Raw genomic sequence first — 16916 nt, forward strand, 5'->3', positions numbered from 1 at the left:
CCACTTTACCTAAATTTACCACAAACTGGGAAAGTGACTTAAATCTGACACTCAGTGAGTCACAGTGGAAATCCATTTTTGAGAAATCATGGAGCAGCTCCACTAACATACTTACTCTAGAAACCCACTTCAAAGTTATTTCTCGTTGGTATCGCTGCCCATCCGTGCTTTCCAAAATGTTTCCGGGAGTCTCTGCAAATTACTGGAGATGCGGCTCTGATATTGGCTCCCCAACACACATTTGGTGGACATGTCCGACGCTACGGCCTTTCTGGAACAATGTGATTTCGACCACAAGAGAAATACTTGGCCCAGAGATCCCAGACACCCCGGAATTTTGGCTACTAAACTTACACCCCTCCCCACTACCAAAATACAAAAAGTCCGTACTGAAATACTTCAATAGTGCTGCAAAAGCAGTCATACCAGTCCATTGGAAATCTACCTCCCCACCATCCCTTTTAAATTGGTTCCAAAGAATAGAGCTTTATAGAACAATGGATGACATCATAATGTCCTCCCCTGATAAATTCCAAACATATTCCACAATTTGGCTCCCTTGGCTAGAATTCTGTGAAACAGACAAATACAAAAGTATCATCAACAAATCTCAACCCCCATCCTGAGCCCAAGCACACTAGTAATAAAAAAAACAAAAACAAAAAAAAAAAAACAGCGCAATCACCTCTAGCGGTTCCTGTTCGTTCCCACACCTGACCTATCCCTCCCCCCCTTCCCTTTCTTTCTTCCTCTCTTTCTCCCCCCCTCTCCTCTCTTCACAACATATTGCTGAGATATATTTTCTGTTAAACCTGCTCACAACAAGTTTATTCTTATAATGTTCACTGCTAACTATACTCAAATGTAACGTTATCTCCTATGTCACATCTTTGCTTCATATCTGATTACAATACTTTTTCTTATGTGACGGATGAGACTGTATAAGATTGAGCTTTTCAAAAATGTAAAGAAAATGTTTCTATTGTATTTGTGTAACTTCTCATATGCAATCTTACTCAAATAAAAATTAACATGCAAAAAAAAAAAAAAAAGGAGATAAAGCACCAGCCAATCAACTCCCAACTGTCTTTTTCAAACACAGCTGATTGGCTGGTGCTTTATCTCCTTTTACCTTTTCTCCGCTTTATCTCCAATTTATCTCTTCTCCAAGCTTAATAAATCTGCCCCTGAATTACTTGAGGAAGCAATAAGGTTATGGTGCAGTTTGAATATGAGGGTGGGCATCCAGGAAATCTGTTGATGTCAGAAGTTATCTTCTATAACCATGAGAAAAGCACCTTGATAACCAATGATTCAGTCTTCAGAGATGTCTTAAATTCTCCTGAGCGTCTCTACTGAATAGTATCTAAACTAAAGTAATCACACTTCCAGAAGTGTATAATGTTGCAGAAATATTATTTATTTGGATTTCTTTGCTACTACCTGGAATTCTACTATACCCATTTATACAAACCTCTGTTTTCAAAGGTTCTTTTTAGTTGGTATCCAAGCTTCACAAACTCAAAATGACACCGCCCAACAGTAACATTGTGTGTTCCATAGTCATCGTACATTCCTTGGCTGTCTGCATTGTTTTCTCTGAAACAGTTGACTGGAAGAAATACATTTCTCAAACACAGCCTGTAACATGGCAGTTAGGAACTGATTGGCTGGTACTTTATCTCTCTTTGGGGCCCGTTTATTAAGAACCACATTTACAATGTGATCTGGGCAGAATATTACCGCCCAGGATCGCATTTTACTATGCATTCCTATCGCAGGAATGTATCACCCTGCACAGGGACAGGGCTCAGAAAGCGGTGTTCTCAGCTGGGTGCCGGGTTGCTGGGTACAACTTTTTTTTTTTACTTGGCTATTGGGGGGGGGGGGGGGGGGGGATTAGATTTTTGCACCTGAGCATGTAATGGACATTTAGAACTAAAGCTGCCTCACAGCGCTGAGGTCATGGGTTTGATTCCCACCATGGCCCTACCTTTGCGGAGTTTGTATATTCTCCCCGTACTTGTGTGGGTTTCCTCCCACAATCCAAAAATATACTGATAGATTAATTGGCTCCTAAAAAAATGAACCTTAGAATGTGTGTGTGTGTGCGCGCGCATGTGGTAGGTAGTATAGCTTGTGAGCTCCACTGGGGCAGGGACTGATGTGAATGGTCAAATATTCTCTTTGTAAAGCGCTGCGGATCTGTATGCGCTATATAAAAAATTGCTAATAAATAAATAAAGCTATGCACAGCAATTTCAGAGCTAAACCCCCCCCCCCCCTCCCCCATATGGTTGCTTTTTGACATTCCCAAGAGGATGTTGGACAATACATGGTTTGTTGTTGTACTTGCATTAACTTCTTCTCTCTGGTTGCTATTTTAAGACTGTCCTAGTGATTGGTTAAGAAATAACTCATTCCTGGCAGGCAAGTGGTTATAGGGTTCTAGGGTCAGAACTCAAGCCCATACTCCTGACCTTAACCTCTTGGGGGTGATTTAAGTTATTTTAGGTGCCCAAAGTAATGGGTGCATATTAGTTGCTGCTCTGATCAGGAGACCATTACTTTTTAAATGCCCAAATAAAAGGGGTTGAATACGGTCTAAAATAGCCCCCGCAATGCAAAAAGTCCTGTTTGGGACACTTTTCGCACATTTCTCCTAGTCATCTCAGGAGGCTGCACACAGAAATGTTGGCACCTGGATGGCAGAATAATTTAAATACTGCCTTCAGGGGCCAACCAGTGGCTGTTGCCTGAAAAACAATTGAATTGTTCTCCTTGCACTCTATTCCTCCCACCCCAGTTGATTCACAAAAAAAAAGGATTTAACAAAAGTCCCATCATGATAACCATGGATCCTAATATCATTCTGTACTTTTTGTTGTTGTAGAAGAAGGTTTAGGTAGGAGTCCAGGATCATATACTGTATTATGTGAATAAATTATAAAGGCATTTGGATGTTCTCTGTAAAGCAAGGTGGAAGATGTGTGTGCTGTATAAATAACTGGTAATACATAATAATACTCTGTTAAGGTGGCCATACTCGCTGCGACAGCATTGTGTGCGATTTGATACCCGCTCCTGCGGGCATTGCATCGCACAGTTTAAAAAGTATGTGCTGCGCATTTTGTACTGCTTTTGGATCGGATCGTATTGCACGCACATTACGGATCTAGCCCATAACGCATGCTTGCAGCGTTTCTGGGCACCTTTAGGTACGTATTGCTTTTGTGTGTTCTTTAGAATACATATTTGTATTTCCTTAACTTTTCATTACCGACCAGTGTTTATTCTCCCAAGAAGAAGAAGCAGCGGGACGATGGGTTACGGGAGCACCTCACTGGCTGTGCCCGTAGCGAGGGATATTATAAAATTGATAAGAAGGACAAACTGAAATACCTCATCAACAATCGCTCTTTGACGGATGAACCTTTAAATGATACCCAGGTAGGACATTATTGCACAATGCATGAATCGTACAATAGGGCATTGCTTTAGATTAATAAAGGTTTTGTTAGAGAGGTTAACCCTTTGAGTGCCAACATCTGTTATAGTGTGTACACACTTGTACAATCTCCCTGCGATTCTGACTATATAGTCAGAATCGCATCGGGATTGCAAGGGTTAAAACCTTGCAATCCCGATGCGCGCTTCCGTATCGCACGGCAGAAAGTCTAGGCTGCCTTGACTATATAGTCAAAATTGTATGCCATTGCATGCATGCCATGCGATCTGATCGCATCGCACGGCACATTTCAGGTGTGTACACACCATTAGAGATGATAAAAATAGCCATTAAAAATGCCAGTCACTCACATTGTTATATTTTTATTCAACTAAAAAATGTTGTGCAAAAAAAGATTATATTTTCTATATAAGGTAAACATTACGTCATTCTGATGAATGAAAAAATGTTTAGGCACCTTTCACACCTATTTTAACAAATTAGCTTGGCACTCAAAGGGTTAAGGCATTTCTTGGAGAGATCTTATTTTGTTGCAGTTCTTTTTTCCCTCCATTTATGCATCAGATTTTTCCTTGTAGAAAGCATGCCTTATGATAGGCGACACTGCAAACTGATGGGTAAAAGCACATTATGTAGTATACTTTGCTACCTCCTCTCTTGTTCAGAGATCGAACTAAATGAATTTATATGACAAATGTTTTTTTTCCTCACTCTGTAGGGGAAGAGCATCCCAGCTCAGCCTCATACCTCCACCCGAGCGGGCTCAGAGAGAAGATCAGAACAACGCAGACTTCTCTCCTCCTTCACTGGAAGCTGTGACAGTGATTTGCTGAAATTTAATCAGCTAAAGGTAGGGTATTCTGGTCACTGTATTTTCTTTCTCCAGATGATGCAGGAGGTTTCTCTCTGTACGGGTTCAGCCATTTATCTGTAGCCATAATCCTAGTGGGCTTTTCCAATGGTTTCACTGCATGAGGTGTCCTTCCTAAATTATCCACCCTATTTTACTTAAGGTCACTCAGCTGGTAGGTGGTAATACAGAGATCAGTAACATGTTTTTGAATACATTTGTAAAATGTCATAGCTAAGAAACATCCGGAAAGTGCTCTGTCATATATATGTATATATATTTTGTGTTCCTTCAGTTCCGCAAGAAAAAAATACGTTTCTGCAAGAGCCATATTCACGACTGGGGCCTGTTCGCCATGGAGCCAATTGCAGCGGATGAGATGGTCATAGAATATGTTGGACAGAACATTCGGCAGGTTAGATAAGCTTAAAAAAGTGCCTTTCTAGTGGGGAGATAATAACTCAGATGTGTTTTGCCAGATTTGCATTTTTTTATGATTTTAATTTTATTTTTCAGGTTATTGCAGACATGCGTGAGAAACGATATGAGGATGAAGGGATTGGTAGCAGTTATATGTTCAGAGTGGATCATGACACCATTATAGATGCCACAAAGTGTGGGAATTTTGCACGGTTTATCAACCACAGCTGTAATGTAAGTTGCTCTGTGCTTCCCACTATTACTGTCTGGTAGACTATAATACACATGTAAAATGTTGCTCAATTGTGTAAGACCTTAGCAAGTGATCAGGCTAGTATGCCCTATTAAAAACCCCTTATGTGGGATATATACATATATTCGGGGGTCAGAATACTGACACCGGCATCCAGAAGGAGGGAATCCCAACAGGTCAAGTAAGTAAACCTACCCTACCCTAACTGTCCCCACTAGTACCCCTGCTGCTTAAACCTAGTAAACCCCCCCCCCCCCCCCACTAGTGCCTAAACAAACCCCACCTTCCCCGGCTTGACCCTAATCTGCCCGCATACTAACTGATCGGGATGCCCGCTGTGTTTCTGCAGTCGTATCCTGAACATATTCTGCGGCTTGCATACGATTTTGCCCTTGATGTGCCATTTTTTACATGTGATAAATTTCATGCGATTTATCATATGTAACCAGGGAGCTGCAGCGGGCAGTGTGGAGCGGATGAGGAGCTGCAGTTGGCGGGTGGTGATCAGCGGGCAGCGGAGGGTATTATAATTTTTTTTTAAAGTCTCAAATGTCTGGCCGGCCTGTGATTGGTTGAGAGAGAGCACTCTTAGCCAATATGCGGCCTCTCTTCCGGTTTTTAGAAGAGATAAGTATATACCTCCTCCTGCATTTGCATTGGTAAGGATTGCATATGCTAAACTCCTGCAATCAGCTTAACCTATACAATCCAACCCTTGCCAGTAGAAGAGTCTGCATTTTGGAGGTGGCCAATAATGCTGAAGGTGAGCTAAAATATTAAAAACATCTTAGTGAATCCATTCTTTGTATTGAAAGCAAATACTATGCAACATGATAAAATATAAATGCTGATTTGTCCACTCTATACATCTTGCAGCCTAATTGCTACGCAAAGGTCATCACGGTGGAGTCTCAAAAGAAGATAGTCATCTACTCCAAACAATACATCAATGTGAATGAAGAGATCACGTATGATTACAAGTTCCCTATTGAGGATGTTAAAATTCCCTGTCTATGTGGAGCGGAGAACTGCAGAGGGACGCTTAATTAAACGCCCCTTTTGGTCATTGCACCTTTCAGCCATAGTGGACTGCAAGATATAGGTGTAAGTTGCACTTTTGCCAAAAAAAAATAGTGAAAAATACAAACAAAAAAAGATAATGTTTCGCACTTCTCTTGGGCTTCTGAGCAACAAGAGCACATGTACGTTGACATTGCTTCTGATTGTAAGGACCCTGGTGCTTTTTGGGTTTTCTTTTTCTTTTTATTTTTTTTATTTTTTCTCTCCCGTACATTTAAAAGGTGATTACCACTTAGTGGCACAAAAAACTTCTATAAGGAAAAGAAAAAAAAAAATAGTAACTTTCTCCTGTATAACACCAACATTCTTGTTGGAGGTAATCCGGTACCTTCTCCTTTTTATGCCATAAATGCTGCTAGTTTCCTCATCAGATGATCATCATAAATATGAAGAGGAAATGCTGTAATGGTATCCATTGGAAGTAGTAGTTACCCTTTGGCTTTCAAAAGGGACTCCCTTTTTTATATATTGATGGTCTTTGTAGAGAGCTTTTGATGAATTGCCGCTGTTTGTTTTATAGGCGTTTGATTGGTCTGTTCCTCCTGTTTTCAGCAAAATCTAACCAGCATCAGATCCCTTTTGTGATGCCTTGAAATTCCCAAGCACTGGTCTGCACTCTGCCTCTGTCACAGCAGACGGTAATTACGCCCTCACTGGGATAACTGCAGAGTGACTCTGCCTGAGATTAGTTATATGCACATAGACATTTGAGTGCTGACCAGAACGTATGTTTTATTAAATCTGTCCTATTCACACTTCAGTGAAAGTCTACCGTGAAGCCCAGATGTGTATATACATGCTCCAACATACACTTTCACCAAAGTCTCTGTATATGAACATTTACCACAAATAACACAATTTATCATTCTGCCACCCAAGGCACAGATTGGATTCAGTACATATGTAGACCTTTTTTAATGCTGTTTGCATGGTATACAACAGATTGTGATGCACTGCATCACTGCAGGCTTCAGAACATGGAGAGCTGTGCCTCTGTCATTTCTTTGGCCCCGGATCTGTCCCTCGTGTAGTGGTTAGGTGCACTCTAACCCATCATTTCAGCCAATCAGCAGACACGTTTGCAGTAGTCTATATTAGGGGATTACATGGAATTGGGCAGCTGAATACAGTTAGTTCAACATTCATACAAATTATTTTGGTTAAATATCCTATTAGTTATTGCCATTGGGTACATATTTTGTAAACGGCATTACAAGTATTTATATATTTTTTTTTACATTGGGCGGCTTAAAAATGGGTAACCTTGCAAAGCTTAATAGTAATTTATATATATACTAATTTATTAAAGTAATGGTTCATAGAAATGGAGATGTTGCTTATAGCAACCAATAAAATTCTAGTAGTTATCTTCTAGAAAGTGCTAGTTAAATCATACGTAGAATCTGGTTGGTTGTTATAGGAAACAACTCCCGTTCTATAAACCCGCACTGTATTTCCCCAATTAGTGTCATTTGAGGGAAAACGTTCTGTTTAATCTGCTATGATGCGCCTTCTCATTCAGGGGTAGATGTATGTAGGGAGAAGTGAGCCATGGCATCCAATCAGCACGGAAGTAACATCTATAATTTGCATACTATAAAATTATACAGAGCAGCTGATTAGTTGCCAGGGGCCACTTCTCCTCCCTTATCACTGCTTCATACATTTATCCCTCAGTATGCTGCTGTGGTGAAAAGCAGGAAACACCCACAAGTCATAACTTACTATTACATCTGCAACCCATTCACATTGTACAGCATCTCCATGAATATGGTGTAAAGCTGCTGAAGTTGTGCATTTAGGCAGAGCCCGTTACATTGTATGAAGTCTCGCTCGTTCGGAATCAGGTTATCGGTAAAATGTTTTCATTCCAATCAAGGTAACTTCTGTGGCTTGTAGTTGCAGTCTATACAACTTGTTCTTTAAGTTATAAATCATGCACACTCATAAGAGCGGCAGCTGATCATGATTTGTACATTTTCTTATATTTCACAAGTTTAGCTATAGTTCCTGGACTGCTGCTTTTTTTCCTGTTTTGTATCTTTTATTATCCATGCTTTGGTCATTATGTGGGAAGGATGCAGTCATCCACAGAAGAGTGCTGTAGAGTGATTGGCAGCAGTAGTGGTCTGCCTTCATAATAGAGCTCTCTCTCTCTGTACACTAATGAAATATTTTATAAATGGTTTAGTTTTTTGAATAACTTTTTTTTTCTTCACATTTTAATTTTATGGCAATGCATTGTGGTATATCTTTATCCTGATCTGGAGCTTTGACCTCTGCAAGTGTTGTCTGTCCGCATCCGTGGTACAGTTGCCCTGTGTGCATTAGCCTTCAGCGACCCTTACATTCAGATTTGTGACCATTGCATTTAAGCTTTTTATGTTTTAGTGAAGCACAATGGTATGTGGTTAGCAGTTGGACGGAGTTATGGTATTCCCCAGTCACCACCAAAGGATGTTTAATAAGTTCATGGTTTTCCAAACAACTAAAACATTCTATTACCACTGTTTGCCACAGTGCTACTGGCCCATTTTTTGGTTATCCAAAAATTACAACCCCGTCCACCCCTTTACTTTAACCATTTTTATTTCATATTTTTCCCAAGATTAGTAGATCTTCGTTTCCGGAAAAGTGCACATTAAACCTAAAAACATATTTCGAATTGACACTTTTATCAATTTTCCCAGTAATCATTAGTGCTGGAGATATGGTTAGTGCTGTCTTTGGTCATTGTATTGTTGTTTTGTTGTTGTGATTGATTTATCTAATGGTCACCATTTTGGTTTCACTGAAGATGCACATTTGCAAGGCCAGCACTGAGCGCGCTCTTCATTAACATAATCTGTCACTGGTACTGCTGGAAGCTGGAATTCATTTGAATTAATGGGATTCATGTCTTCCAAAGTTTAGCAGTTTAAGGTAAAGATTGCAGGAACACCGCAGTATAGCTTTGTCAGTATTTGTAAGGCAAAAGATATGCAGGAATTCAGGGTAACAAAAAGCACTAAAAATCCCAGTGTCCTTCCATACTGAATAAAATAGTCATCCCGGATAAGGATCTGCTCGTGGCTTGTTATTTGATGTGTGGCTTTCTGGCCTGTGGCACCTTGCATTCTAAACTTTCACTAGCACTCCCGAGCTGCAAATACTGAAACAGGACCCACAAGTCTTTGCTTCTGCACTTATACAGCAGTCAAGAAAAATCTGAGTATATACGGAGGTTTATTGATTATTTGTCCACTGTGTTCTTGGGTTTATTACAATGTAATGTGTAATATTTCCTGAGAAGTTTGACATCTCACCCAGTGCACATGCATAGAGTGGCCAGCTGTATCATTTTTATTTTTACTTTTTTTTTTTGCTAGGTTAGATACCTAAATATGCTGTATTCAACCAAATTTAAGACTACAGTAGAAGCCTTCATTTGCTCTCAATTCAGTTTCTAAAGTACAAGAAAAAGGTGGTCTTATCTTCACTTTAATACAGTAGATTTTATTTTAAACCTTCAGCTTTGAAAGGTAAATGTGAATGCTCAATTTGTACCATAATAAATTGTAAATTAATAACTGTTGTTTTTGTCTGAAGTGTACATAAGCTAGCAGACCCTCCCTACCTTTTTATATAAATGCACTAAAAATCCAGAACTTTCCCCATTAAAAAATAATAATATATGTGTGTGTGTGTATATATATATATATATATATATATATATATATATATATATATATATATATATACACAATTATTATCTCTTTTTTTTTTTTTTTTTTTTTTTAGCATTTTACGGTTCTTCCATTCTTACGGATTAAAATTAAAGAAAAAAATAATATTTTTTAGACCAAAAAGGAAAATAAACTAACAAAATCTTAGGTGAAATAGTTTGTGAATATCTACCAGGGATTATTTCAGTGCATTTGTGTAAAAAAAAAAAAAACTATGATATAAATGTGTCTGTATATAGATTTATATATATATAAATGAAGAAGAGGTTTTCAGTCTACCTAGAAACTACATCTTCTGTACAAAGTCTCATTTAAAATCTCTAAACATTTGTTTCTTGTAGAAACAAGTTGAAATTAGTTTATTTCTGCTGATTTCTTTGTTTATAAAAAGTGTGTAAATAGTTAAAGTGAATATTTTGAATTTTCTTTTAAAATTAAAGCTCAAGACATAATGATTTCATTTCAAAATGTGGGAAAGTTTGTACTCTCGGATGAATCCCACATATTTCTGAATTCATAGAGGCCACATTCTACCATATTGAAAAGAAATCTAGAGCGATAAGGAATTGTATATTGGAGTGGAAAAAGTAGCAAATTTTAGCTTGTGTCAAGCTTTATATAACATGTACATTCTGTATAAATATTTTTTGTCAAGCTAGATGTTATTTAGAAGCATTAACAAATTGAACAGAAGAAATCGGAGACTCCCCTGCAATACAAACATCGTGTATTTATTAAAAATTGAGATATTACGTCATTGAAGTAATAACCATAAAACATATTTAAACCTTTTGCTGCCAGGAACATTGCTGAAAATTTGCATCTCCGTGCTAAAGTGATGAGCAAATTGGCCTCATTGTTAGATCTTTAGTGTGTGGGTATGTTTAACACCTTTGCTGCAAGGAGCACATGCAAAATTTTTAGCAAATTCTTCCCTGCAATCATGGCAAATAACAGGATTTTCAATACTTGCATTTATATATTTTTGTTTCATTTGTCAAATAAAAATTGCCATTTATAGTATTTGTTCAAATAAAACACTATAAGGAACATTTTAAAGGGGTTGTTTAAAAACATAAATCTAATGGCACACTGCTGAAACTTTCATGGGATTATTTTGTATATAAGGATATTTTTAAATCACAGAAGTCTAAAAAACAAAACAAAATCAAACAGAAGCCAAGTTACAGGTTTTGCAATAAAAGAACTTATTTTTTCATTAGCTCCATTAGATTTTGTTTTGGAATCTCTGTTCAAGAGATTTTGCGGGTTCTATATAATTATTTTTTAAAAGACATTTAGGGGTTTTTTGTGCATATAAAAACTGCCTTGGATATGTATTTTTTTTTTGTTTTTGAAAAAAGTGTTTTTTTGTGGGTGTGTCTTGCCTGTATATATTTGTTCATATTTTTGTGAATTCAATACTCTGTACCATTGTATTATAGTAACTTTTATAAAGCAAACCATAAATATACTCACTTTTCTTACAGAAAATCAAAGTATCGTTGTGTATTCTTTCTAGTGTATCTTTTTATTGTTACTTTGAATAGTTTTAAACAAACTTCTTCTTTCTATGTTGTAACTATAGCCTTTTTATTCTTAAGTGGTCTGGTTTAAAGAAATAGAATGCAAGCCTATTTATGGACAGGGCCACAACTGGGGGGGGGGGGGGGATGTCAGATTTAAGGTACTTTGGATGGCACAAGGAAAGTGCCAGGAGACAGAGCAGTACATGGTGCGAGCATGAGACACCCAGGTACTTGTCCCAGATTGAGATAAGTAGGGGCCCACACTGGCTGTTAAGTGTCTTCTGATGGAGCAGTTGAGAGTGAGGAAGAAGCTGCTCTATTGCTAGCTGTGTCTGTCCACGGTAGCCATGAGTGATGATCAATAACAGGCAGAGTGACAGTCAGCACCATTTAAGATATCACACTTTACCTGCTAGCCGCGCTGTTGCAGCTTGGGTCTGCCAGCCGTGATTACTGAGTTGGGAGTGACGTCACCTAGGGACTTATTTTAATTCACTCTTTCTGACAAAATCCTTCTTAGATGGACAAAACCATGTGCACTGCAGGTGGGGCAGATGTTACTTGTGCAAAGATAATTAGATTTGGGTGAGTTATTTTGTTTCTGTGCAGGTTAAATACTGACTGCTTTATTTTTACACTGCAATATAGATCTCACTTTGAAGTAAAACCCCACCCAAATCTAATTCTCTATGCACATGTTACATCTGCCCCCCTGCAGTGTACATGGTTTTGTCCATCTAAGAAGGAATTTGTCAGAGTGAACTAGAATAACCCCCCTAGTGACGAAAGGCTCCATCAGCTAAAGACGGCAAGATGCAGACTTGGGAAAGCAGTTGTGTAAGGGTATGCAGACACTGGCACTGAGACCTTGGCATACAGGTGGCCAATGGCAATTAAGCGGAGCAGACAGCAACTTGAAAGAGAAAAACCTAAGGAGGCACAGTGATAATCAGGTAACCCTCTACACAGCCTAGCAAACACCTACAGGATATCAGAAGCACAACCTTGCAGTCTACTGCTAATTGTAAGCACCTACAGTAGGGCAGAATGTACAACCAAGAGTATTTGCTTCATATGACAATCCCTCAACTCTCATGAGGCCCCATACTGAGCAGCTACTAATGACAGACCTCTATTACAGTATAGCTACTGATCCGATAAGTCAATTACCAATTGTAAAGCGCAACGGAATATGCTGTGCTATATAAGAAAAACTGTAAATAAATTGAAGGCCAGTTAAAGAGGGGGGGGGGGGGGGGTTTACAGTCCAGCCTTGTTCCGGGTGCCAGAAAGAAGCAGCAAAACCAAGCACGCTTGAAGCTAAATTTAACCAGTGTTGCATTTAGTGTAAAATGTATCTAAACAGATAATAATCCCTGTTTATATCAATGCAACCTTGTAATTTTAAAATTACAGTGCTACCACACAATACATGAGTTACATGTGAATGCTAAGTATTCTAAATTAAACAATCATGTCGCCGATTTAACCGGCAATATACTATTATAAGCAGATCACACACTGGGAACAAATGTTAATAATTAATTCATAATGCCCAACCTTTGAGAAATGTACAGAATTACTTTGCCACACATACAGATAGGATACAATTTGGTCTGCATATTTTTGAAAAATCTTGTGTGAATGAATGTCTGTTGTTCTGTGCATAAGGACAAGCAAATGTAATTAGCGGTCAATAAAAAAATATATATGAATAATAACTACATTCAAAAGATATGAAATGAAGTCAGAAAAGCATTATAGGAAACAAGAATGTCCTACTGTTTCATTAAGTCCTTTGGTAGACAAAGTTTTCAGAGGATGGATTCCAACAACATCCAACAGCCCTAAAGGCCCACACACACTGGCCAACTTTGAGCTGAAAGCAGCTCAGTTTACCTGTCTGAGCTACTTTCAGCTTGAAAGCCACCGAGTGTGTACGGGGCAGCGGTGAGCGCTGATGCGTGGTCCCGCATCATAGCTGGTCTGACCGCTATACTGCTGGTATTAGCAAACTATTAACTGCAGAGTGGACGGCTTTCCATCCCGTCCTGCAATGAGAAGTCACCCTCCCCCAGGAAAATCACCAAAACTATTGAAATATGCACAGTGTGCGTTTTCCAGCCCAGCGATTTTTTTTTTTTCTTTTTTTTTTCATCATTGGTCAACATGCTGGGCAAAATCCCAGGGCATATCAAGATTCAATGGTATATGGTTCATAATGCAGTTTCACTGGGTGACCACATTGTTGACGTTCTCCCTAAAGTGTCTCACAACTGCAAGGCTTGTAAAGGTACTCTGATAGTTGAATGGTGAACTGCCATTCTCTTGAAAGTGCATTTGGTTTTGCCGACCTAGAGGTATATTTTCTGAGACAGGAGTTTTATTTCAGATGGGATGTTGAGCAACCAATCAGATTCAATCTATTATCGTCTTGAAGGTGCTAAATAAATATTAGATTCTGATTGGTTGCCCATAGCAACATTCCATTAGAAATAGAACTTAAATCTTAGTACATAAACCCCCTAGTGTCTGCCATACAGGCAGCTAATGGAATTAATGGAGGAATTGGCTTCCCCTCTACACTATATCTTTGATAATTCACTATCATCAGGAAAAGTACCAAAAGACTCGAGAATAACAGAGGTTAGTGCCATTATTCAAAAAAGGAAAAAAAAAAGGATCCCGCTAATTACAGACCTGTTAGTTTAACATCAATAGTGGGGAAACTATTTGAAGGACTTTTAAGAGATGGTATCCAGGAATATTTAGACCTTCATAGTTTACTCAGTAATAACCAGCATGGGTTCATGAAAAATCGTTGCCAAACTAATCATGCCAAACTAATCTACTAGGTTTCTATGAGGAAGGTAGCAAAAACCGCGATAGTAGAAACGCTGTAGATGTGATTTTCCTAGATTTTGCTAAAGCCTTCGACACAGTACCACACAAGAGGTTGATAAATAAAATGGAGGACATGGGATTAGGGGCAAATATCTGTAGATGGGTAGGGAACTGGCTGTGTAATAGAGAACAAAGAGTGCTCTTGAACAGTGCCGTATCAAATATGATACCAGTACTAAGTGGAGTGCCACAGGGTTCGGTTCTTGGGCCCATTTTGTTTAACATTTTTATTAACGATATTGGGATGGGGTTACTCAGCAATGCATCCATCTTTGCGGACGATACAAAACTGAGCAGAGTTATTAAATCATCAGAAGATGTCTCCACGCTTCAACATGATCTTGACAATCTACAAACAGCGGCTTCAGGGCCGGAGTAAGGCTTCTTAGCACCCTAGGCATAATGTCAACCTTCTGCCCCCCCCCCCTCCCCATGCTGCCACCAATACCCACTTTTCAACCCCTTAACCCCTTCATGACAGAGCCAGTTTTTGCCTTCCTGACAGAGCCCTTTTTTTCAAATCTGGCATGTATCACTTAAGTGGGGATAACTTTTTTTTGCTTTTACTTATCCCAGTGATTTTGAGATTGTTTTCTCGTGACACATTGTACTTCAAGTTAGTGGTAAATTTTCGTCGATACAGTCTGTGTTTTTTTGTGAAAAATACCAAAATGTCGTAAAAAAATGGAAAATTTTGCGATTTGCAAAATGTTAAATTTTCTGCTTGTGAGACAAATAATCTTACCACTCAAAATAGTAAATAACTAACATAGACCATATGTCTACTTTATGTTGCCATCATTATTTCAACCTCATTTTCATTTTTTTGTACACTAGGAGGCTTAAAATATGAATAGCAAATTCTCAAATTTTCAAGAAAATTTCAAACTCTGATTTTTTTAGGGACCAGGTCAGTTATGATGTGACTTTGAGTGACTTGTATGTGAGACACCCCCATAAATGATGCCATTTCAAAAACTGCACCCCTCACAGTATTCAAAACAGCATTTTGGAAGTTTGTTAACCCTTTAGGTGTTTCACAGAAATTAAAAGAAAGTGTAGGTGAAATTTCAAAATTTCATTTTTTTTGCAGATTTGCAATTTTAATACATTTTTCTAAGGAACACAGTAGATTTTACTAGAGAAATGTGACTAAAAATTGATTCCCCCAATTCTTTGGTTTTCATAAATATCCTATATGTGGCCCTAGTGTGCACGGTGACCAAACCACAGGCTTCATAATAGAAGGAGCACCTACTTGATTTTGGAGCCTCCTTTTTATGAGATTATTTTTTAGGCACAATGTAGGTTTCTAGGCACCATAAGATGCTAAAAGTTAGGTACCCCCCCACAAGTGACCCCATTTTGCAAACTACACCCTTCAGGGAATTCATCTAGGGGTATAGTGTACATTTCAAACCCCCAGGGGTTTCACCAATTGTGGTACAACTGGGCAGTGAAAATGAAAAAAAATTAATTTTTCATTTTCACAGCTCAGTTGTATCAAAATTGGTGAAACCCCGGGGGGTTTGAAATGTACACTATACCCCTTGATGAATTCCCTGAAGGGTGTAGTTTGCAAAATGGGGTCACTTGTGGGGGGGTTCCACTGTATGGGTGTTTCGGGGGTCATTCAACCAGAATCTGTGCTGCAAAATCCAAAAATCACTCCTTCCCTTCTGAGTCCTGCCATGCACCCAACTGGTATTTTTTGGTCACACATGAGGCATTGCCGTACTCGGGAGAAATTGGGGCACAGATTTTGGGGTGCTTTGTCTCCTTCATTCCTTGTGAAAATGAAAAATTTTGAGCCAGATCTGCATTTTTGTGTAAAAAAATGTAATTTTTTACAGAAAAATGCAGTTCTGGCTCAAAATTTTTTATTTTCACAAGGAATGAAGGAGACAAAGCACCCCAAAATCTGTGCCCCAATTTCTCCCGAGTACGGCAATGCCTCACGTGTGACCAAAAAATACCAGTTGGGTGCATGGCAGGACTCAGAAGGGAAGGAGTGATTTTTGGTGGCGGAATGAATGGTGGGTGCTATGTCGCATTAGCAAGACCCCCGAAGCACCAATACAGTGGAACCCCCCCACAAGTGACCCCATTTTAGTCACCAGCTTTGGGAGGGGGGCTGGCGCTGCGGCTGGCGGGGGGGTGGGAGGGGTGCTGGCGCTGCGGCAGCCGGGTGGGTGGGAGGGAGGGGGGCTGCCGGGTGGGAGGGGGGGGGGGGGCTGGCGATCGGTGGGGTATATACACACACACACACACACACACACATATATATATATATATATATATATATATATATATATATATATATATATATATATATATATATATATATATATATATGTATGTGTGTGTATATATGTATATATATATATATTTATATATATACATATATATACACACACACATATATATATATATATATATATATATGTGTGTGTGTATGTGTATATATATATATACATATTTTTTCAGTGCATATATTTTATTGTACACCTTTTTCAGCAGCTTGATGCTGCTGCTGCTGCTGCGGGGGGGAGGGGGGAGGAGGGCAGCGCTGCGTGCGCTCCAGACGCTCCGGGGGAGCCGTTGGAGCCGCTGCTGCTGCCGGGTGAGTGCCCGGCGGGTGCGAGGGGTGGGCTGCACATCGGTGGTGATCGGTGCTGTACCTGAC

The 16916-nt window shown here is 39.1% G+C and overlaps 1 protein-coding gene across 2 annotated transcripts in view; it reads left to right on the forward strand.

The window, feature by feature from the left end:
• Window positions 1-6832, forward strand: part of SETD1B (SET domain containing 1B, histone lysine methyltransferase) — a 65927-nt gene extending 59095 nt beyond the window's left edge. For both annotated transcript variants that reach the window (XM_083151304.1, XM_083151305.1), the window contains exons 14-18: window positions 3280-3450; window positions 4188-4319; window positions 4615-4734; window positions 4836-4973; window positions 5869-6832. In XM_083151304.1, coding sequence (XP_083007430.1) covers window positions 3280-3450; window positions 4188-4319; window positions 4615-4734; window positions 4836-4973; window positions 5869-6042 — 735 coding nt within the window. In that variant the 3' untranslated portion in view covers window positions 6043-6832. The remainder of the gene's footprint in view (window positions 1-3279; window positions 3451-4187; window positions 4320-4614; window positions 4735-4835; window positions 4974-5868) is intronic.
• The last annotated feature ends 10084 nt before the right edge of the window (window positions 6833-16916 follow it).

Source organism: Crinia signifera, chromosome 1, assembly GCF_055691185.1.
Source record: "Crinia signifera chromosome 1, ASM5569118v1, whole genome shotgun sequence".
NCBI lineage: Eukaryota > Metazoa > Chordata > Amphibia > Anura > Myobatrachidae > Crinia > Crinia signifera.